Source organism: Mobula hypostoma, chromosome 15, assembly GCF_963921235.1.
Source record: "Mobula hypostoma chromosome 15, sMobHyp1.1, whole genome shotgun sequence".
Taxonomy (NCBI): domain Eukaryota; kingdom Metazoa; phylum Chordata; class Chondrichthyes; order Myliobatiformes; family Myliobatidae; genus Mobula; species Mobula hypostoma.
Window position 1 is genome coordinate 72,952,015 of NC_086111.1, and position 22,311 is coordinate 72,974,325.

General features: G+C 44.9%; 1 protein-coding gene across 1 annotated transcript in view; it reads left to right on the forward strand.

Moving 5' to 3' along the window:
* The window catches only part of rpn1 (ribophorin I), a 40,551-nt gene that overhangs the window by 11,092 nt on the left and 7,148 nt on the right, over window positions 1-22,311 (forward strand). The window contains exons 2-7 of the mRNA XM_063068246.1: window positions 6,375-6,439; window positions 12,445-12,751; window positions 16,441-16,650; window positions 17,398-17,590; window positions 20,701-20,800; window positions 22,068-22,206. Of these exons, the coding sequence (XP_062924316.1) occupies window positions 6,375-6,439; window positions 12,445-12,751; window positions 16,441-16,650; window positions 17,398-17,590; window positions 20,701-20,800; window positions 22,068-22,206 (1,014 nt within the window). The remainder of the gene's footprint in view (window positions 1-6,374; window positions 6,440-12,444; window positions 12,752-16,440; window positions 16,651-17,397; window positions 17,591-20,700; window positions 20,801-22,067; window positions 22,207-22,311) is intronic.

Here is a 22,311-nt window from a genome sequence, read left to right on the forward strand (position 1 = left end):
TGGCCCAATTAAGCGGCTGCCCCAATTAACCAAAGTTTCATTGAAATAGTTTGAGGTATAAAAAAGACAAACTATTTAATTGAGTAACAAGTTGTGTATTTAAATGAAATGCAGAACAAATTAGAACATTACCAATACTGCTAGTACTATAAAACTGTGTGTAGTTCACAATAGTTATTGATGGAGGAATTCATCCAGTGTATGCTGCCATATTCTGTTTGGCTGTAAATGAATAAAATCAATGCAGACACCCAGTATGGATAATGGACTGCCTTTATATAATGTTTTCAATTATTTCATCCTCCAAATCTTTTTCATTGTAACACTCACAATAATTGTTGCCATCTTCACTAACTTGAGAACTATGAAGAACTTTAAGTATTTTGTATTTACACTTCCAGCTGTTTCTGGCATCTCCAAGCCTGAACACTTGAAACTACAGAGAGCAAAACAGCTCTGAGTTGTCTGTTTATTTCTTGCCAGCTGTCAGTGACAAATCGCTGCTTTTTGAACACAAAAACATGCAACTGGCACTTTTTTTAAAAAAAACTGTTCTCTGTAAGCACGGTACAGTGTCTAAAGGCTACACAAGTTCATGCAACTGATGCTAGTTCGAAACTGTTTGGGGACGTCTTCTGTCTTAATTAGTGTCCCAAGTAAATGAAAGGAATCCTGGCTATTTTCTAGATAGTTTTTGTTCTTTAAGAGTTGTCCCAAATAAGCAACTGCCCCAGTTAACAATGAGCTGGAATCTAATTTATATGGAGCTGACAGGTTAATAAAGGCAGTTAGAGAGAGGGAACACCAAGTAGTGTGTAAAGCTCTCGGATTCACTTATGAGATGCAAAAGATGGTGGCAGGTTGGATGCAAAATGGGCAACGAATTGTGTCTGTGAAGGCAAGTGTAAGATTCATTAAGATCAATAGCCAGATCATTGTCTATTAACATTTATCAGTTTCGTTTAATTAATATACACCCTCTTGTCACTTGTTTTGTGCATTTATAAAACACCTTGAGTTTTAAATTTACTTGCCAATATTTCTTTATGCCCTTTGGAATTTTAGTTGCTCTTTTGTCCTTGCCATCCCTGTACTTTCTGTGAGTATCAGGCACCAGCATCAGTGCCAGTGCCGAGGATGGCATGGTAGTATTGTGGCTAGCAGAACACTTTGCAGTGCCAATGATCGGAAAATCCCACCGCACATTCAGTTCCCACCATAGTAAAGTGTTGGTACATTCTCTCTGTGACTGCATGGGCTTTCTCCTATGTTTTCAATGGCATAAAGATTAGGGTCAGTGAGTCGTGGGCATGCTGTGTTGGCTTTGGATGCATAGCGACACATATGGGAGGTGTCATTTAATTACCAACAAATCTATGGGTCATAATGCATTTCACTAGTTTTGATTTACATCTGAAAAATAAGGAATCAGAATTGTTTAATATCACCGCCATTGGTCATGAAATTTGTTAACTTAACAAAAGCAGTGCAATGAAAATAGAAGAAACAATAAGTAAATCAATTAAGAGTGTGTGTGTGTGTGTCTGTGTGAAAAATAAATAATGAATGAGAGGTACTGTTCGTGGGTTCAGTTTCCATTTAGACATCAGGTGACAGAGGGGAAGGTGTTCCTGAATCACTGAGTGTGTGCCTTCAGGCTTCTGTACCTCCTTCCTAACAGTAACAATGAGAAGAGGGCATGTCCTGGGTGATGGGGGTCCTTAATGATGGACGCTGCCTTCCTGAGGCCCTGCTCGACTCAATGTAAAATGACACTTCATGTGTGAGTCGGCTGGGGTGATATACTGCGTCCGGTGCTCCTGATGCGGCTTTCTATATATTGGCGAGACCCCGACGCAGACTGGGAGATCATTTTGCTGAACACCTACGCTATGTCCGCCAGAGAAAGCAGGATCTCCCAGTGGCCACACATTTTAATTCCACATCCCATTCCCATTCTGATATGTCTATCCACGGCCTCCTCTACTGCAAAGATGAAGCCACACTCAGGTTGGAGGAACAACACCTTGTATTCTGTCTGGGTAGCCTCCAACCTGATGGCATGAACATTGACTTCTCAAACTTCCGCTAATGCCCCACCTCCCCCTCGTACCCCATCCGTTATTTATTTATATACACACATTCTTTCTCTTTCTCTCCTTTTTCTCCCTCTGACTATACCCCTTGCCCATCCTCTGGGTTTCCCCCCCTCCCCCTTTTCCTTCTCCCTGGGTCTCCTATCCCATGACCCTCTCATATCCCTTTTGCCAATCACCTGTCCAGCTCTTGGCTCCATCCCTCCCCCTCCTGTCTTCTCCTATCATTTCAGATCTCCCCTCCCCCTCCAACTTTCAAATCTCTTACTATCTCTTCTTTCAGTTAGTCCTGACGAAGGGTCTCGACCCGAAACGTCGACTGTACCTCTTCCTAGAGATGCTGCCTGGCCTGCTGCGTTCACCAGCAACTTTGATGTGTGTTGCTTGACTTTTTTTGTGTTTGGCTGCTTTTCATCCCACTCTAACCGTTGATTTGAGTGTCCTTAGAAGTACAAGAGTTACAATCTCATCCCATTGTCCTGATGTTAATTTGCAATACCGTACCTGTGTTCCACCTTTCATTTTGGCTTGATAAAATTGGCCAGTTCTCATACAGAATAGTGATAGTATTCTGTTAATCAGTGGTATTAGAAGGTGAGCTGTCATTAGGTTCCACATTAACTGGTGTAGTTGTCTATAGAGGGGAAGAATGTTGCTGTGTTTGTTTATTGAGATACAGCATGGAATAGGTCCCTCGAGCCGTGCTGCCAAGTAATCACCCGGTTTAACCCTAGCCTAATCGGGACAATTTACAATGTCCAACTAACGTACCAGCCGTTACCTCTTTGGACTGTGGGAGTAAACCAGAGCACCTGGAGGAAACCCATGCAGTCACAGGGAGAACGGACAAACTTACGGAGAGCAGCAGGAACCACACCCTGATCGCCTGTCCTGTAAAGCATTGTGCTAACCACTACACTACCATGTATCTCCAGAATATGGATCTTGAAGCCATTTACACTCGTTCATTCAATAGATGTCTGAAAATCCTGGTTCTCTTCCACGGTTGCCTTGACTGCTTTGTTAACAGTAAACACGAAGCGTATTTGTGTCACCCTCTGTGAGCCCCTCCCTGCACCCACTTGATCTCTACCTTGATGCTGTTATTTACCATATTACTCTGGTTCACCTTGGCATCTTCAAAAACATTATTTAATTGTTTCTAATAATATGGTTAAGGAGGTCTATACAATTGTTTGGGGAAAAGGTTCAAGTTGTGGGGAGGGTGGCGGTAAGAATGTTCGTTCCTCTTATCCTGATGTGGTAACGACACCTCGGTGTGAGCCAGGCTTCCGCTGGTGGGGCAGAGCGAGATAATATCCAGAGCAGAGGCACGGTGGTCAGCATCAGCTTTACTCCGGAAGGCACACCATGACATGAAGGGGCCTGTGATAAAAATGAACTTGACTAGGATGTGAAAGCAGAGAGATTAATGATTAAACTGTCACAATACTTTAATAAGCCTGTGGCTTCAATATGAAAAGAGGGATTGTAGAACAGTTTGCGAATCTTTAAGCAAGGCCTGGGTTTTATTTTTGAGGTAAATACAGTCTGAGGGCAGTTTGGGGCTTAAAATCATTACAGTTTATAGTATTCATTGCACAAGTTTTTAATGAACATACTCATAACTTGAGCTCTCTGGTGCTCAGCATTGGGTGGGTGAGTCTGATTGCTCTGACTGTGTAACACGACGGGTTGAAGAGCTGAGTGGGTTTCAGGTGGGAGCCAGAAGTGAATGGTGAGATAACGGTGAGGGTTTCAGCAGCTGGCAAGCTGAGACACACTTTCTGCAGCAGTAAAGTGAGAGGTAATGCTGATATAACACCAAGTTGTCAAGGGATCTAGTTTGGCCTGGAAGGTTGCCAAGAAGTGACAAAGTTGGTAGTCGTGGAGTGGGACTTGTGATGGACACTGAAGATGGGTGGCTTTAAAAGACATGTTTGGTGATTTTCTAGTACCAGTTGTCAGGCAAACTGACAAAAGGAGAGTGGTATTCAACAATTGGAGATGGAGGTGAGGATGGGGGGGCGGCTTTTGGTGGGTTTATTTCTGTATGAAATGTTTCAAAATTCTGGATATAAACAAAATGCTCTCGAACTTTGCATATTCTGAGGCTGGCCTACTAGTGGGGAGCTATGCAACCCATTAGAAACTAGTGCTTGAATTGCAAACTAGTCTTCACAGGTAAATGTATGAGATTGCAAGTTACCTCTTTTAAAAACTTCAAAGTGGCATAGACTTCAGTTCCTTAAGATCTAAATTTGAATTGTCCAACTTTTCGGGTTGCCAGTGCAAATTCAAAACAGCTGCTCTGTTTACTGTCCAGCTGAGAGTCGGCTAAGATTGTTCTGGTGGCCTTTGTAGAGTACCTGCTCTTGGTTTAGACTACTATAGCAGGCAAATTGGCAAAAGGAATACTCAGATCAAAGTTTTTTTTTGTTGACTGTAACTTTAAAACCATAATATTTTGGGACTGAAATGTCCCCACCTCCCATTATCTCTCTAATACCTGGTCAAAGGCAAAGAGCATTATTGACCACTGTGGTGGTTGTGGTTTCAGGTGATCTAGGGTCTCACTTGTGAAATGGAGCACTCTTGACGAAGAGTGTTATCTAAGGCTCTTGCATTGGCTGTGAAGTGCTTTGTGTTATCCTAAAGCGTGTGTAGTATTAATGCAGTTTAGTTCTCTTCAATGAATGATATGTCACTTCACTGTCAAACCTGTGATTGCCTCCCTTTTGTCTGACCTGCTTTTTGTGGACCGACTATGAAAACAAATTTAAAATTTATTATCAAAGCATATGTATGGACTATATACAAACTGGAAATTCATTTTCTTGTGGGCATACTCAATAAACTCATAATAGGAAAACCATGACAGAGCCAATGAAAGACCGCGCCTTCGTGGGCATTCAACCAGTGTGTAAAAGACCACTAACTGTGCAAATACAAAAAGGAAGTGAGAATAAATCAGCAATAAAATCAAGAACATGATATTAAAAAGTCTTTGAAAGTGAGTCCATTGGTTGTGGGAACAGTTCAATGGTGGGGCAAATAAAAAGGCAGAAGCGTTTTGTGTTTAAGAAAAACCATAGCAACTGATTTATTGAGCACCCAAAAACTAAACAAAGTGTGATAAAAGTCATTAATATAATTGCATTATCATGTCAGAACAGCCTCTTAAAGTGAACCCAACCCAATGTTGGTGGTTGTGAATTCTGTATGTTTCCACCAACTACAAGGGTCCTTGATGCTGCTTTCCTGCAACAGCACTCTGTGATGGTGGGAAGGGCTTTGCTTGTGATGAATTCGGCTATATCCACTACTTTTTGTATGTGTTTTTTTTTGGCAAGGCACTGGTGTTTCGATACTGACTGCATCACAGCCTGGTGTATATATATAATCTCAATCGTACATCTATAAACCTCTGCCATTGAGACACCCTCCATTCTGATCAGTGCTTTTGGGGCAATATACTCCTTTCCAGTCCAGAAAAATTGAGTGCAAGTATTCTAACCTACACAAAATGATAGAGGGACTCAAAGTGCTTAGAGAGGGTATAGAGGAGGTTTACCAGGATGCTCCCTAGATATCGAGGTGGACAAGATGACAAGAGGCTTTGATCGAGTGGACAGCCAGAAGCCTTTTTCCCAGGGTTGAAATGACTAATACAATGGGGCATAGTTTTAAGGTGAGTGGAGGAAAGTATAGGGAGGATGCCAGAAGTAAGTTCTTTAGAGTGGTGGGTGCATGGAACACCCTGCCAAGGATGGTGGCAGAGGCAGAGGCATTACGGGCATTGAAGATATTCTTAGATAGGAACATGGATGATAGAAAAATGGAGGGAAGGTTAGACTGATCTTAAAGTAGGTTAAAAGTCAACACAACATCTGGGGCCGATGTACCGTGCTGCAATCTTTATTCTAAGTCAGGCAGCATCTACGGAGGGGAGTAAACAGTCAACATTTTGGACCAAGACCCGTCATCGGGAATGGCCATATCAGCCGATCGTCAGCCAATCCTGATGAAGGGTGTTAACCCAAAACGTAGAATGTTTATTCCTCTCCATAGATGCTGCCTAATCTGCTGAGTTCCTTCTGCATTTTATGTGTTGCTCAAGATATCCAGCATCTGTTCCACTACTGTTGAGAAGTGTTAAATCATTTAAATAATTGATGTGTTTTTTTACTTGTCTTGAACTTGGACATTGGGCGAAGTTAATATGTAATTGTTGGAGCTGCATTTGGCTTCATAAATTAAACTTTTTTTTTATTCCAGTTAAAAACCAATGATGAAGAAGAAACTTCATTGAATCTGGAAGAGACTCCAGTCAGAGGACAGAGGTAAATGATTCATTCTCACTCGTGTAGGAGCACGGTAGTTTCACAGTTAGGGCAAAGCTTTACAGCACCAGCTGTAAGATCGGGGTTTAATTCCTGCCACTGTTGGTAAGGAGTCTGTATGTTCTCCCCGTGACCAGGTGGGTTTTCTCCAGGTGCTCAGGCTCCCTCCCGCATTCCAGTCCTCCTATACATGAGTGAATCTGATTCGATCCTCCAAATACCAGTTTTATCATCTAAAATGCCAGGAGTTCGTGGGATGGGATTTCCTGGTGGCCCCCATTTAGTTCTACTCTCATTCCAACATGCTGATCCATGGCCTCTGCTGCCACGATGAGGCCACTCTCAGGTTGGAGCAGCAACACCATATTCTGTCTGGGTAGCCACCAACCTGACAGCATGTTGATTCCTGTAACTTCTGGCAATTTCTCCCCAGTCCCTCTCCTATTGTTCCAGTTCCCATCCAGTTTCCCCTCTTACCCCTTCTCTTCTGCCTCTTACCTCCCTCTGATTCCCCTTCTTCCCTTTCTCCCATGATCCACTCTCCTTTCCTATCAGTTCCCTTCTTCTCCAGCCCTTTACCTTTACTACCTATCCCCCACCTCTCAGCTTCTTACTTCATTCACCTCCCCCCTCACTTATCACCTACCAAGTTGTACAACTTCCCTTCCCCTCACTCCTTATTCTGGCTTCTTTTCTCCCCCACCCCCTTCCAGTCCTGAAGAAGGGTCTCTGTCTGAAATGTTGGACTTTGATTAATTTCCTCAGGTGCTCCCTGAGACCTGCTGAGCTCCCCAGGCATTTTGAGTGTGTTAGTCAGGAATTCCCGAGGATCCATTTTCCATACAAAATTGAAAAAGCATCACTCATCATATAAATTTTGAAAACAGTGGAGTGGGTTTGTGGAGGCTAAATCTGGAATGTGGGATAAATGGCTGTGGGTTTTGTTGCTGATGGAATTTGCAAGCATGTAGTCAGTGACAAGAAAGCAAGCTGCTGGTCAGGCAGCATCTGTGGAGGCAAAAAGAATGGTGCAGGGTTTCCACCTGAAACTTCGACCATTCCCTGCTTCCACGGATCCTGTCTGAGCGGAGATCCTCTAGTGTGGTGGTTTTTGGCTCCAGATCCCTGAGGAGGTACACTGAGAAAGTTGTTGGGTAATGGTAGGGAACCCCTATCTTAGAGGTATGAGATTGAGGGATGAATCTGAGTGTATATAAAACTGAGGGACATTGATGGGGTGAATGCACAGTCTTTTTCCCAAGGTTGGGGAATCGAGAGCTAGAGCATCTGATGGGAAGCTTTTTCCACCCAGGGGGTGGTCAGTATGTGGAATGAGCTGCCAGGGAAAGTGTTTGAAGCAGATACATTAACAGCATTTGAAAGGTACTTGGGTAGGTACATGAATAGAAACAGTTTAGAGCAGGGTTCCCAACCTCTTTTATGCCATGGACCCCTAAGTTGGGAATCACTGGTTTAGAGCGATACCAGTCAAACATGGACATTCGGACTAACTTGGATGGGCGTGGGTCATTTGAGCTGAAGGACCAGTTTCTTTGCTCTGTGACTGATTACTCCCTCGCCTGCAGCCTTGAAACTAGTTGTAGCCCTCCTATAGTTGCCCACAGACTGGCTGATTGTATTTTCGTAACTTGTGAGATGTAGCCAAAAGTGCTGAGACTGGTTGCAATTTTCTCCTCGACTGATGCTGTTGTATAGCATATCGGAAGGTGCCTGCCTGCTGAGTTTTTTTTCATGGTTGTCTTGTGAAAAGTGGCAAATCCCGGTTAATAGATTCTGATTTAACATGGAGGGAGATGAGGGGTAGCATTTTGGACTGTTGTGTTTGGTGATTGTCAGTGTAAGTTTAACTACAGGTGACTTGAGCACTTGTCATTTTCCCTGCCTTCGATCTTGCCATTCTTTCTTTTATCATTTACTGTCACCACCTGCCAATATCTGAATCACATCAGAAATAAAAACGGGAATTGACATTCTGCCCTGACTAACTGCTCTGTTACCCCATGAGATCACAGCTGAGCACTGTACATCACTGACACTTTCCTGCACAAATAATCATAGTTATAAGCACAGAAACGGGCCCTTCAAACGAACTCCTTTACCAACTGCAATGCCAACTTGAACTGGTCCCATTTACCTGTATCCTTATGTACCCATCCAAATATCTTTTAAACATTGGAATTGTACCATAGCTGCAGACTTAGACCATTTTGGTCCATTGAGTCTGCTCTAACATTCCATCATGGCTGATTTATTAACCTTCTCAGCCCCATTCTTCTACCTTTTTCCCCATAACCTTTGACACCCTTAATAATCAAAAACCTATCAACCTCCACTTTAAATATGCTTAGTGACTTGGTCTCCACAGCTGCCTGTGGCAATGAATTACACAATTCACCACCCTCTGTCTAAAGTAACTCCTTATTTCTGTACTAAAGGGGCATCCTTGTATTCAGAGGCTGTGCCCCTGGTCTTAGACTACTGCACAAAGGAAATACCCTCTCCACATCCACTCTATCTAGGCCTTTTAGTATTCAGTAGGTTTCAATGCAATCCCCTCCTTATTCTTCTAAACTCCAGTGAATGTAGGCTCAGTTATCAAACATTCCTCATAGGTTAATCCTGTCTTCCACTTCCTCGTGCAGCTCGCTTCATATACCCATCACCTCTGAAAGGTAAATATTTCACCTCCGATCCCCTTTAAACCACCCCCTTCGCACCTTAAAGTATGACCTCCAGTTTTAGGACCCCCTATCCTGAGGAGAAAGGTCTCGCCTCTCTCAGTATGTCTGTTAATTACTTCCGTATTGTAAATACCTATCACTTCCTATCTTGACGGTACTCAGTGACTAAGCTTCACATTCACAACCCTCATGGGGGGAAATTGTGAAAAATGCACTGTCTGCTGGGAATGAAAAACGTATCACTTCACCTCCGTCTGAATGGCTATCTTGAGTGATGTCAGAGCTGGCTAATATTTAGAAGACTGGCTTAAACGCACAAGAACCCTTGTGGTGGTAGAGTGATGTAACTGGGTTAGCAACCGGGTCTTCAAGTATGAAACAGCAGATAGAAAGTAGGGATTGATCACTGCAAAATTCCAACTATACGTATGGGTCAGGAAGCCGCCTGAACCCAACCTGGTGTGATGTGTCAGTGTGAAAACTGCTTCTCACAGTTACGAAGAGGGTCACGAGACCACTCTTAAAATGCTGCTGAATCTAGAGGCTCAGTCAATAACTGGAGTATCTCTTTCACTCCTCCCCTCCCCGCCCAAAAAAAATCGGGCATAAGATACGAAAGCCTAAAAGCATATACCTCCAGGGGTAAAGACAGCTTCTATCCCACTTTTGTCATACTCTTTTCATGATGAGGCCTGTTTCGCTATGATCTTCCTGCTTATTGTTTACCTGCACTTCACTTTCTCTATACCTTGCACGTTATTCTGTGTTGTTGTTTTACCGTAAACAGTCTCGATGCACTGTAATGATTTAATCGTATGCATGGTATGCAAAATGAGCTTTCTTTCTACTTGTGACATTAATAGAACAATTCCAATTCAAGAGGCTGTTGATTATCTGAAGACTATAAGACCTAGGAGCAGAATTAGGCCACCTGGCCCATCAAGTCTGCTGCGCCATTCAATCATGGCTGATCCTTTTCCCTTGCTCAACCCCACTCCCCAGACTTCTCCCCATAACCTTTGATGCCATGGCCAGTCAAGAACCTATCAATCTCCGCCTTAAATACACTCAACAACCTGGCCTCCACAGCTGCCTGTGGTAACAAACCATCTGGCTAAAGAAATTTCTTCACATCTCCTTTTAAAATAGATGCCCCTCTATCCTGAGGCTGTGCCATCTTGTCCTAGACTTCTCTTCTTTTCTCCCCCCCCCCCATTAAAAAAAATCCTTACCATAGCTACTCTGTGTAGGCCTTTCAACATTCGAAAGGTTTCAATGAGATCCCCCCATCCTGCTAAATTCCAGCGAGTACAGACCCAGCGCCATCTAACGTTCCTCGTATAATAACTTTTTCATTCCCAGAATCATCCTTGTGAACCTGTTCTGAACATTCTCCGATGCCAGCACATTTTTTTCTTAGATGAGCCCTAAACTATTCACAATACTCAAGGTGAGGCCTCACCAGTGTCTTATAAAGCCTCAGCATCACATCCCTGTTCTTTATATTGTAGACCTCTTGAAATGAATGTTTACATTGCATTTGCCTTCCTCACCACCAACTCAACCTCCAAGTTGACCTTTAGGGTGTTCTGCACAAGGACTCTCAAATCTCTTTGCATCTCAGATTCCTGTATTTTCTCACCGTTTAGAAAATAGTCTGCACATTTATTTCTACTACCAAAGTACATGACCATACATTTTCTAACATTATTTCATTTGCCACTTTGTTGTCCATTCTCATAATGTCTTTCTGCAGCCTAACTGTTTACTCAACACTATCTGCCCCTCCACCAATCTTCGTATCATCTGCAAACTTGGCAACAAAGCCATCTACTCCATCCTCCAAATCATTGATATACAGCATGAAAAGCAGTCCCAACACTGCCCATTGCAGAACACCATCAGACACTGGCAACCAACCAGTAAAGGATCCTTTTATTCCCACTCACTACCTCCTACCAATCAGCCAATGCTCTAACCATGTTAGTAACTTTTGTATAATACCATTAACTCTCAACTTGGTAAGCAGCCTCATGTGTGGCACCTTGTCAAAGGCCTTCTGAAAGTCCAAATATACAACATCCACTGCATCCCCTTTATCTATCCTACTTGTAATCTCCTCAAAGAATTCCAACAGGTTCTTCAGGTACAATGTTCCCTTAAGGAAATCAGGCTGACCTTGTCCTATATCACCAAGTACTCCATAACCTCAACCTTAACAATTGACTCCAACATCTTCCTGACCACTGATGTCAGGCTAACTGGTCTATAATTTCCTTTCTGCTGCTTTCCTCCTTTTTTTTAAAAAGTGGAGTTACATTTGCAATTTTCCAGTCCTCTGGCACCGTGCCAGAGTCCAATAGTTTTTGAAAGATCATTACTAATGCCTCCGCAATCTCTACCGCTACCTCTTTCAGAACCCTAGGGTGCAGTTCATCTGGTCCAGGTGACTTGTACCCTTGGATCTTTCAGCTTTTTGGGCACCTTCTCCCTTGTAATAGTAACTGCACCCACTTCTCTTCCCTCACACCCCTCAACACCTGGCACACCGCTAGTGTCTTCCACAGTGAAGACTGATGTAAAATACTCATTAGTTCACCTGCTGTCTCCTTGTCCCTCATTATTGTTTCTCCAACCTCATTTTCTAGCAGACCTATATCCACTCTCAACTTTCATTTTTATATACTTGAAAAAGCTTTTTCTATCAACCTTGATATTATTTGCTAGCTTGCTTTCGTATTTCATCTTTTCCCTCTTAAATATCCTTTTCATTGCTCTCTGTAGGTTTTTAAAAGCTTCCCAATCCTCTATCTTCCCGCTAATTTTTGCTTCGTTGTATGCCCTCTCTTTTGCTTTTACAATAGCTTTGACTTCCCTCGTCAGCCACTGTTGTACTGTTTTGCTATTTGAGTATTTCTTTGTTATTGGAATACATCTATCCTGCACCTTCCTTATTTTTCCCAGAAACACACGCCATTGCTGCTCTGCTGTCATCCCTGCCAGCATCTCCTTCCAATTTACTTTGGCTAACTCCTCTCTCATACCACTGTAATTTCCTTTACTCCACTGAAAAAACGCTATGTCAGGCTTTACTTTCTCCCTGTTAAATTTCAAGTTGAACTCAATCATGTTTGTTATCTTGTGGTTTTTCTTTTTGTGCTGCATCGGCTCTGGAGTTACAATTATTTGTCTCTCCTTTACACTTGTGCAGTGTGATGTTAATCATGAATCTTGAGTCAAAGGCTCTGAGAGTGAGTGGTGTTTTTCTAGAGACAGTTCATCACTTTTTATTTCCATTTCCAGTGGAAAGTTCTTCAGAGTGAAGCTGGGATCGAACTTGGCAGCTGGTGCCAGAGTTAAGTTGACCATCGAAACCACGTTCACTCACGTCCTGCGGCCTTTCCCGACGCACATTGCCCAGGCTGAGAAACAGTTTGTGGTGTTTGAAGGCAGCCATTACTTCTACTCGCCGTACCCCACCAAGACCCAAGTGACTCGGGTCAAGCTTGCTTCGAAGAATGTCGAAAGTTACACCAAACTTGGAAACCCCAGCAAATCTGAGGACTCCATCGAATACGGGCCATTCAGGGACATCGCTCCCTACAGCCAGGTGATGAGAGCAACATTTTTTGTTTTGTCCTCCACTCTTTCCTTACCGCCTTCAGCAAACTTCCCACACCTGTTGTTTCAGTGACTCTAGTGATCCACAACTGGGAAGGACAGGCATGTCTGCTGGGGAATCTCAGTGAGTCGAGCAGCGTCTGCTTGCAGGGGAATGAGTAGGGGAGGAATTGCTGACATTCAGCTTTGATCTCTGCATTGGGGCTGGGTTCCACTGCAGAGATTTGCCCTGTAACATCAGCAATTCCTCCCCCACAGATAGTGAGCAACTTCATTCACCTCAACTCTGAACTGATTCCCTGACCTATGGACTCTACAACGCATGTTCTCAGTGACACATCCTGTACCAGGGGTTCCCAGCTTCTTTATACCATGGACCAGTGCCATTAACAAAGGCGTCTGTGGTCCCCAGGTTGGGAATCCCTGTCCTGTACGTACTTTCATAACAAATATACTTACGAATTTGCTGAGTTCTTCCAGCAAATTGCTTGTTGCTGTAGATTCCAGCCTCTGTGGTCTCTTGTATCCTGCCGGTATATTGCCAGCTCCAGTTAAAATTGCCCCTTGCCACATGGTTTTACTGAGGGCAGAGTTCCACTAGCCACTACACCAGCTGTAGTTGAAACCTGTTGTGTGTGGCGGAGGAGGGGGCGGCTCTGAGGTTTGTTTGTGTCCATTAGGATTGCACATTGCACATTTAACATTGCTGGGCCTTTAGCAAACATGTTCACTACTGAGAAAAGTCAACCTTGTGAATAAAGCAAATAAAATTACCAAGACCACAGGCATAGGAGCAGAATTAGCCCATCAAATCTGCTCCACCATTCCCTCATGACTGATTTTATTATTCACCTCAACCCCATTCTCCTGTCTTCTCCCTGTAACCTTTGATACCCTGACTAATCAAGAACCTATCAAGCTCTGTTTTAAAAATACCCATGACTTGGCCTCCAGCCATCTTTGGCAATAAATTCCACAGATTTATCACCCTCTGGCTAAAGAAATTCCTCCTTATCTGTTTCAAAGGATCGTCCTTGTATTCCGAGACTCCCTCACTGTAGGGAACAAGTGGCCCTGTATCCACCTTATAAATTTCCCACAAAGCAACTCAGATGTATCGGAACCTCTACTTAGACAGGATAGGATTAACATTAGGCAGACCTCCAGCACTGAATTGTGACATCTGGCCACCCGTGCAGGGTTGTCCTTGCAAACATCTGCGGACGCCTGGCTAAATTTGCAGGTACTGGCCGTAGAGATGTGAAAATGGAGCTGAAGATTAGCACACACACAATGCTGGAGGAATTCAGCTGGTCAGACAGCGCCTATGGAGAGGGATAAATAGTCAACATTTTGGGCTGAGACCTTTCATCAGGAACTGCAGATGCTGGAGATCTGGGAGGAGGGGTTAAAACGCTGAGCTGGTTGGGCAGAATCTGAGGGGAGAGAGAAGGATAAATTTTCGACTCAGAAGTTTCTTCAGAGAATTAATTAGGTGTTACGGAAAGGATTAATGTATTAGTATGCAGGCAGTGGGGAAAATTATCCCTCTTGTGTTTATTGATCTCGATTCGGCGTACACTTTGACCTGGTATAGGCCCTTATTAACCTAGTCCTGCTTCACTTGCCTTTCTTGGGAACTGTTTAATAATTATCTATTATCTGTCATATTACAGTAGGAGAGGGATGCTGGATATTGTCTTGTCTGTTCAGCACAGAACGGGCCGTTCTGTCCCAACAAGCCCGCCATCCAGCAACTGGCCTTTTTAGCCTTAGCCTAAACACAGGACAAACCCAGACAACCAGTTAACCTACTAACTGGTGTATATTTGGACTGAGAGGAAACAGGAGCATGTTTGTTTGTGTGTGTTCTGTGATCCCAGCTTGGGTTTGACCTTATGGTTCCTTCTTGCCTCTCTCGGGTATCTTGACTTTTCCATTGGCATTTTGTGGGCCAAGACAATGAAATAATGTCTCCTTGAATATTAGGGTGTTAGTCTTGGGGATCAGTATTCAATTCCTGCTACTGTACCTTCTCCCCATGACTGCATGGGTTTCCCCCAGGTGCTCTGGTTTCCTCCCAGGTTCCAAAGGCATTTTGATTAGGGTTGTGGGCATGCTGTGTTTGTGCCGGAAACGTGCAGACACGTGAGCTGCCCCCAAGCACATCCTCAGACTGTTATTCACGTACTCAAACCTTGCATTTCACTGTATATAGACCATAAGACAGGAGTGGAATTAGGCCATTCGGGCCATCGAGTCTGCTCCACCTGTCTATCGTGGCTGGTTTATTTTCCCTCTCAACCCCATTCTTCTGCCTTTTCCCCATAACCTTCGACACCCTTACTAATCAAGGACCTATCAGCGTCTTTTTTTTTAATAAACTCAATGACTTGGGTTTATTTAAACCCAAGTCATTGCTGTCTGGCAATGAATTTCATAAATTCACCACTCTGGCTAAAGAAATTCCTCCCCATCTCTGTTCTAAATGGACGTCCCTCTATTCTGTGGCTGTGATATTTCAGTGTGCATGTGACAAAGTTAATCTTTAAATCTTTCCTTTGCAACAATATCCTAAAAAGGGCAAGCATTAAAGCTCTCTGAGCTGCACAGACAACGCTCTCCTGCACTAACCTCATTACTTCTGAAATAGTGTGATTTGCATTTATAATGGAAATACTTCTTGCAAAAGAGATTCATTCTTCATAAAGAGTCTTTCTGCAGCTTAAATACTATAGTAAGTGACTAATTGTTTAATAGGATACTGTCAGTTGTACCTTCCCAATATCCAGCAGCCTCTGGCAAAAGCTGCAAATAATTCCTGTCATCTATGAACTAAATTGTATTTCCTGTCTTGTATATTTTCCTCCTTGTAACAGTTTCCCCAGCACCAGAAGCAGGTGTTAGTGTGGCCATGGCTTTCCTATCAGCTACTCGGAACAAAAAGTACTTGCGATCACTTCACATGTTCCCTTGGCACGGGGTTCTGTGGCTGATTAATGACTTCCCTGTGCATTTGAGCGACTGTCAGAGCACAGCTGCAATTTGCCATATCCTTGTGTATACACACACAGCACCTGAGGTGATTCTTCTCCGAGCAAGTGTTAGACCCATTACATGCCACTGTTAACTCTTGCAGGGTTAATGAGCTGGGCAGTTGCAGGGGAAGCAAGTGATTAGATTAGGCCCTGAAGAAGGGTTTCGGCCAGAAACGTCAACTGTTTATTCAATTCCGTAGATGCTGCCCAACCTGCTGAGTTCCTGCAGCATTTTGTGTGTGTTGTTCTGGATCTCCAGTGTATGACTGGATTAAGATTAGCTTTACTTGTTACATGTACATCGAAGCACAGGGTTAAATGTGTTTGCATCAAACAGACGATGCAGCCTGGGGATGTGCTGGGCTCAGTCCGTACATGTCGCCATGCTTTCAACACTAACATAGCATGTCCACAACCTACCCGAAACTGTACGACTTTGGAATGAGAGAGGAAACCCACATAGTCGCAGAGAGAATGGACAACTTCCTTGCAGACGGTTAAGGAACTATCCTGTTGCCCCTTGCTCTCAGTTGAGTGTCTGCTCTCTCCGTATCAGGTGTCTATGAGAGCAGGACTGAGTTTGATGAGCAGATTTAATGCTGACAGTTGTTCTCACTGATGTGCTGTACTGTCCTTCCAGGACCCGCTGAGGGTGCATTATGAGAACAACAGCCCCTTCTTGGCCATTGTCAGCATGACACGCCTCATCGAGGTGTCGCACTGGGGGAACATCGCTGTGGAGGAGACCATCGACCTGAAGCATTGTGGCGCCATTCTGAAGGGGCCTTTCTCCCGCTACGACTACCAGAGGCAACCGGACAGTGGGATATCCTCTGTTAAATCCTTCAAGGTATGTCTCACATTCAGGAGCATAGAACTTCGCACAGTGTACAGTCCTTCAAAACACAACGTTGTGCCGACTTTTGCCCTGCTCCAAGATCAATATGATCCTTCCTCGCACCTAAGCCTTGAATTTTTCTTTTATCCATGTGCCTATCTAAGAGTCTCTTAAATGGCTGCCTCTACCACTACCCCAGCAGTGTTTCATACACCCCACCCAACACTCTGTATATTTAAAAGATCTCATCTGACATCTCCACACACTGTCTCCCTTCTCCCCGCCCCCGCCCGTACTTTCCTCCAATCTGCTTAAAATTGTGCCACCTCATATTGGCCATTTCCTACCTGGGAAAAAGTCTCTGGCTGTCCGCTCGATATATGCTGCTTGTACACATCTATCGTACCTTTCATTCTCCTTCACTCCAAAGGAGATGAGAGAGACTCCCATTCCAAGGTGGTTCACTTTAAGGAATACAACTGTTGTATCACAGAAGTCTCATCCTGAATGACCCCACCCTTCTACTGACCCCCACGGGTAGAAGGTCAAATCCAGGGTGGATTTTATCCACGTGTAGATTGATACTAATGTAACTGGAGAGAAGAACATTTGCATTTCTGTAGCGACCTTCACCAGCTCTGCCTCTCACCTCTCACCTCTGTGATGTGACTGGCTCCAGCTGGCAGGTCCACGTTTCTTAGTTTGAGGCTCTGATTCAACCGGAAGCTGTTGTGACAATCTCTCTGCTGTCCATTCCAGACCATCCTCCCTGCTGCTGCCCAGGACGTTTACTACCGTGATGACATTGGGAACATCTCCACCAGCCACTTGGTTGTCCTGGATGATTCTGTGGAGATGGAAGTCCGTCCTCGTTTCCCACTGTTTGGCGGCTGGAAGACCCATTATGTCATTGGATACAACCTGCCCAGCTATGAGTACCTGTACAACATTGGTCAGTACCAGTCCCAGGTTTACACCTTAAGTAGAGATTGATACGGAATTGGGTTTACTTTCACTGACGTACATAGGCACCTATGTGTGTACAGCTAGGGAGACTTTTGCACAGCACTTCAGTAATTTTGTGTATTGCACTGTACTGCTGCAAAAAAAAAAACAAATTTCTTGACATATGTAAGTGATCAACTTGATTCTGATACGGGTCTCTATTGTGTACTGAGAGTGGGAAGGGGACAGGGAGGGGGAAATCATGGTTGGGGAGAGGGGAGGGAGCAGGAAGCACCAGAGAGACATTCTGTAATGATCAATAAACCAATTGTTTGGAATCAAATGACCTTGCCTGGTGTCTCAGAGCTGGGTGTGTCTTCATCAGCACCACCCGCTGCCCCAGCGCTGTTTCTCTGCCACCTGTCTCACGCCCCTCCCGCGGCAGCGCATCCTCACCACTCCCAACATCCTTCGCTCCTGCCTGGTTTACAAACTCGCTCTCTGCTCCATGTTAACAATTACAATACCGTGCAAAAGTCTTAGACACCCTAACTATAAATTTGCATGCCTAAGACGTTTGCATAGTACTGTATGTCAGGAAATTGTTCTGTGGCACCATTAAAGTGCAATACATAAAATATACTATAAATTACAAAATACAAATTCTGCAAAGGAGGAATACTGAGGTACAGTAATGTCCATGGACTGATCAGAACTCTGGTAGTTCAGGGGAAGGAGCTGTTACTGAAATGTTTGGTGTGTGTCTTCTGGCTGCTGTATCACATCCCTAATTGTAGTCATGAGCAAAGTGTTACAGCATTCTTGCAGAAACCACTTGGAGACTGGTCTTCGGTCTGTCTGGTCACCGTTCTTTGTGAAGGTCTTTTGTGAGATGGATCAGGGATGGCACTTGTTGGTTTGGGCAGTACTGCAGTTGTAAGGCTTCAAAGAAATGTACACAATATACATCCTGAAATGCTTTTTCTACACAACCATCCACGAAAACAGGAGTGCCCCTAAAGAATGAATGACGGTTATTGACAGAATGAATGACAGAACCCCAAAGCCCCCCCCCAGCTCCCCTCCCTCCTGTGCATAAGTAGCAGTAAGTAACGGTCCCCCTCCCCCCACAGGCAAAGAGAAGCATCGGCACCCGTCACCGAGCACGCAAGCGTGAGCAAAGCAACAGCAAAGACACGGACTTGCAGTACCCCAAAGACTACTTGTTCACCCGGTATTCGACATACCACAGGCTCTCTCTTCCTAATAAGGGAGAAAGAGGTGTCTCCATTTCACAGCAAGAGAGGAAATATAACAAACTACTCACTGGTTTGCGATGTTAAAAGTCCTTTGCGTTGCTTTTTCCAAGCTCTGTGCCCAAAGATCTCGGGTCTCTGGGCACACAGCCTTAGATCTTCCATCTCCCATGACACACCGATCTCCTGCCTGGACACCGACCTTCAATTTCTCTCTCTGTCTCTGTCTCTTCTCCCCCCCCCCCCCCCCCCCAGTTTCTAGAGCCACAAAATCTCAGACCTCCGAAGGCGAGCAAAGCTCTTAGGCCGAGCCCTCAGTGTGCCAAATAACGGCCAGTCATGAAACCACAAGAGCGGATCCCATTCCTGCAAAGAACTGTAGTCAGCATGTAACTCCAGGTCAGGGTCTTCAAAAGAACCCTAGTAGAGATATTAAAGGTGGAAGTAGAGTTGTTTCTGAAGAGGCAAGCAAAGGAGTCGCTGTTAGGCACCATTGTCTCCTAAGCTCTCAGCTTGCCAGCTCTTCCCAGAATACATGGTCCTTGTTCCATCTCATTCCTGACCACTTCCCTTTCCACACAGCACTCCTAACTTAAAGTCAATGACGTCCTTAAGCCATCCTGGCAACAGCTCACCAGTGGGCTCCCCAACTACTTCATGTGGAAGTTTACTTGGGAGCAGATGATTTTTCTCTCCTGATCTACCCACTTACACTCCCCATCACTCCTGCTCCACCCTCTCCATCTGTCCATTACCCACAGTCTGGTTCCCCTCTCCCCATGATCCCATCTGTCCTTTACCCACAGTCTGGTTCCCCTCTCCCCATGATCCCATCTGTCCTTTACCCACAGTCTGGTTCCCCTCTCTCCATGATCCCATCTGTCCTTTACCCACAGTCTGGTTCCCCTCTCCCCATGATCCCATCTGTCCTTTACCCACAGTCTGGTTCCCCTCTCTCCATGATCCCATCTGTCCTTTACCCACAGTCTGGTTCCCCTCTCTCCATGATCCCATCTGCCCTTTCACCTCCCCTGCTAGATTCCACGCTCCAACTGCCTCGCAGTATCCATTTGGAGACTGGTTTCCTGGCAGATTCTCATTTCAGTCCTTTGTCACCTTTCACCTTCCAGCTTCTGTCACTATTCCTACTCTCCCTCTCTCACAGTACTCCTCTTCACCTGGGTCCACCTAACACCTGCCAGCTCTGGCTCCACCTGTTTCCCTTTGCCTCCTTATACCAGCTCTCTCCCTCCTTTCACTCAACTCAACACACACAAGATGCTGGGAGAAACTCAGCTGGTCGGGCTGAGGGGAATAAACAGTCGACATTTCCATCAGAACTGGAAAGGACGGGGGCAGATTGGGGGGAGAGGGAGGAGTACGAGGTGGCAGGTGATAGGTGAGTCCATGTGAGAGGGAAGGTGGGTGGTGGAGGAGATGAAATTAGAAGCTTGAAGATGGTGGGATGAAGAGAGAAAGGGCTGAAGATTGAATCTGATTGGAGAGGGGGAAGTGATGGGCAGGCAGGGAGAAGAGGAGGGTTAAGAAAGGAGTCAAAGTGAGGAATAGAAAAAGAGGAGGGAGGCGAGAGAGATTACCAAGTTAGAGAAATCGTTATTCATGCTCTTGGTTTGGAGGCTACATTTTTCCCCCCCTTCGACACTGCTTGACTTTCTGAGCGCCTCCATTTTGTGATTCACTCCAGATTTCAGTAACTATGGTATGTTGTCTCCCTGGGTCTGGATGGAGATTGGAGTTAGGACTGATACCTTACTGCCCTCACCCTGGGACAGAGTGACCTGTCCTTTCACTGATGCTGATTGGTCAGTTAAGCCTATGTTACCTTTCTGTCTCCTATCAGGTGACCAGTACGCTCTGAAAATGAGGTTTGTTGATCATGTGTTCGATGATCAAGTGATTGATGACCTCACCGTGAAGTTGATTCTCCCAGAAGGAGCAAGGTGAGTGATTGGCGTCCGCCACACGTTCACCTCGTGTTGTAGCTGCTCCCTGTTCCTGGGTGTAGGTTGTGAGCAGTAGTTTTGCCTTTTTCCCAGCTGATGAGTACTAACACCCATTTAGTCTGGAGATGAAGTCCAGACCACACAAGTCTCCAGGTGCGCATGTACGTGTGTTTTTAAGTCACCGCACTAAAGCACAGAAATCTAGTCTGCTCTAGGTATTCACCATTTGTTGGGTCAGCATTTTCCAAGTCTCCCATGGTGAGTTTATCAAGCAAGCAACATCAGAGTGTGCATGCAACAGATAAGCCACTGTCAGGCGGGGCTCCAACAAGCTGAAGGGATGAATGTCATCTTCCTCGTCATTAGTTCTGTTGTGTTTCGTATGGCATGACCTGGATCAACACGCTGACATCATGTGGAGGCTGGCGTCCTTCAGGCGATGCCAGCTCGGGGCCACCCATGTTGTAAGGGCTCACGTTGTGGACGAGATTCCACTGGTCCAGCCCCTGTTCCTGAACGGACAGACTCACGTCTGCTCCTCCCGGACCACACTTCATCATGAATCAAGCCAGCAGCTTCTTGTTAACAGCTAATGAATGCACGGTGACCTCCAAGTCCCAGAATGTCAAAGGTCTGATTGAATCACTGAGACCACAACATGGAAACAGGCCCTTTGGCCCATCTAGTCTGTACTGAACTATTCATCTGTCTAATCCCATTGTCCCACAGCCGGACTATAACCCACCCATCCATGTACCTATCCAATTGAACCCGCATCCACCACTCCCTCCTCCCCCCAAGCAGCTCGTTCAAAAGTCTCACCTCTCTCTGAATGAAGAAGTTTCCTCTCGTGTTCTCCTAAAATATTTTACCTTTCACCCTTGACCTGTGACCTCTAGTTCTAGTTTCACCGAATCTCAGCAGAAAAAGCCTGCTTGCTTTTACATGAGATCATGTGATCGTGCAGTATAGCTGTGCTATTGTTGAATGATGGAAAATTTTGAGGGGCTGAATGGCTTCTTCCTGCTTTGTGAAGCATAGAAAATGAGACTGCAAGCAGATTATTTGGTAGGGATTTGGGGGGGGGTCTTTACCCCTGAAAAGTCTGTCTGGGGAGAGTGTGATGGGACAGGCTAGAGGGTGTTTTACTCTATCTACAGTAAGTCACTGTTCTAAGTGTACTTGGCCTCTGAAACAGGAATAAAACTCTGTGCACTAAGTTGCCTCTGCCACCCTAGTGTCAGCCTGTCTGTATTTTCTGCAGGAACATTCACTTGGACACGCCATATGGAATCAACCGACAGCCTGACGAACTCCACTACACCTACCTGGACACGTTCGGCCGACCGGTGATCATTGCCCACAAGTCAAACCTGGTGGAACAGCATATTCAGGATATCGTGGTACCTGCTGCTTTCCTCCCATTCTTAACCATTGTCCTTTGGCCCTCGTTGCTGCCATTTCTCTTGATTCAAGGATGGTCAGACCCCTTATGCGTGACTGACCCG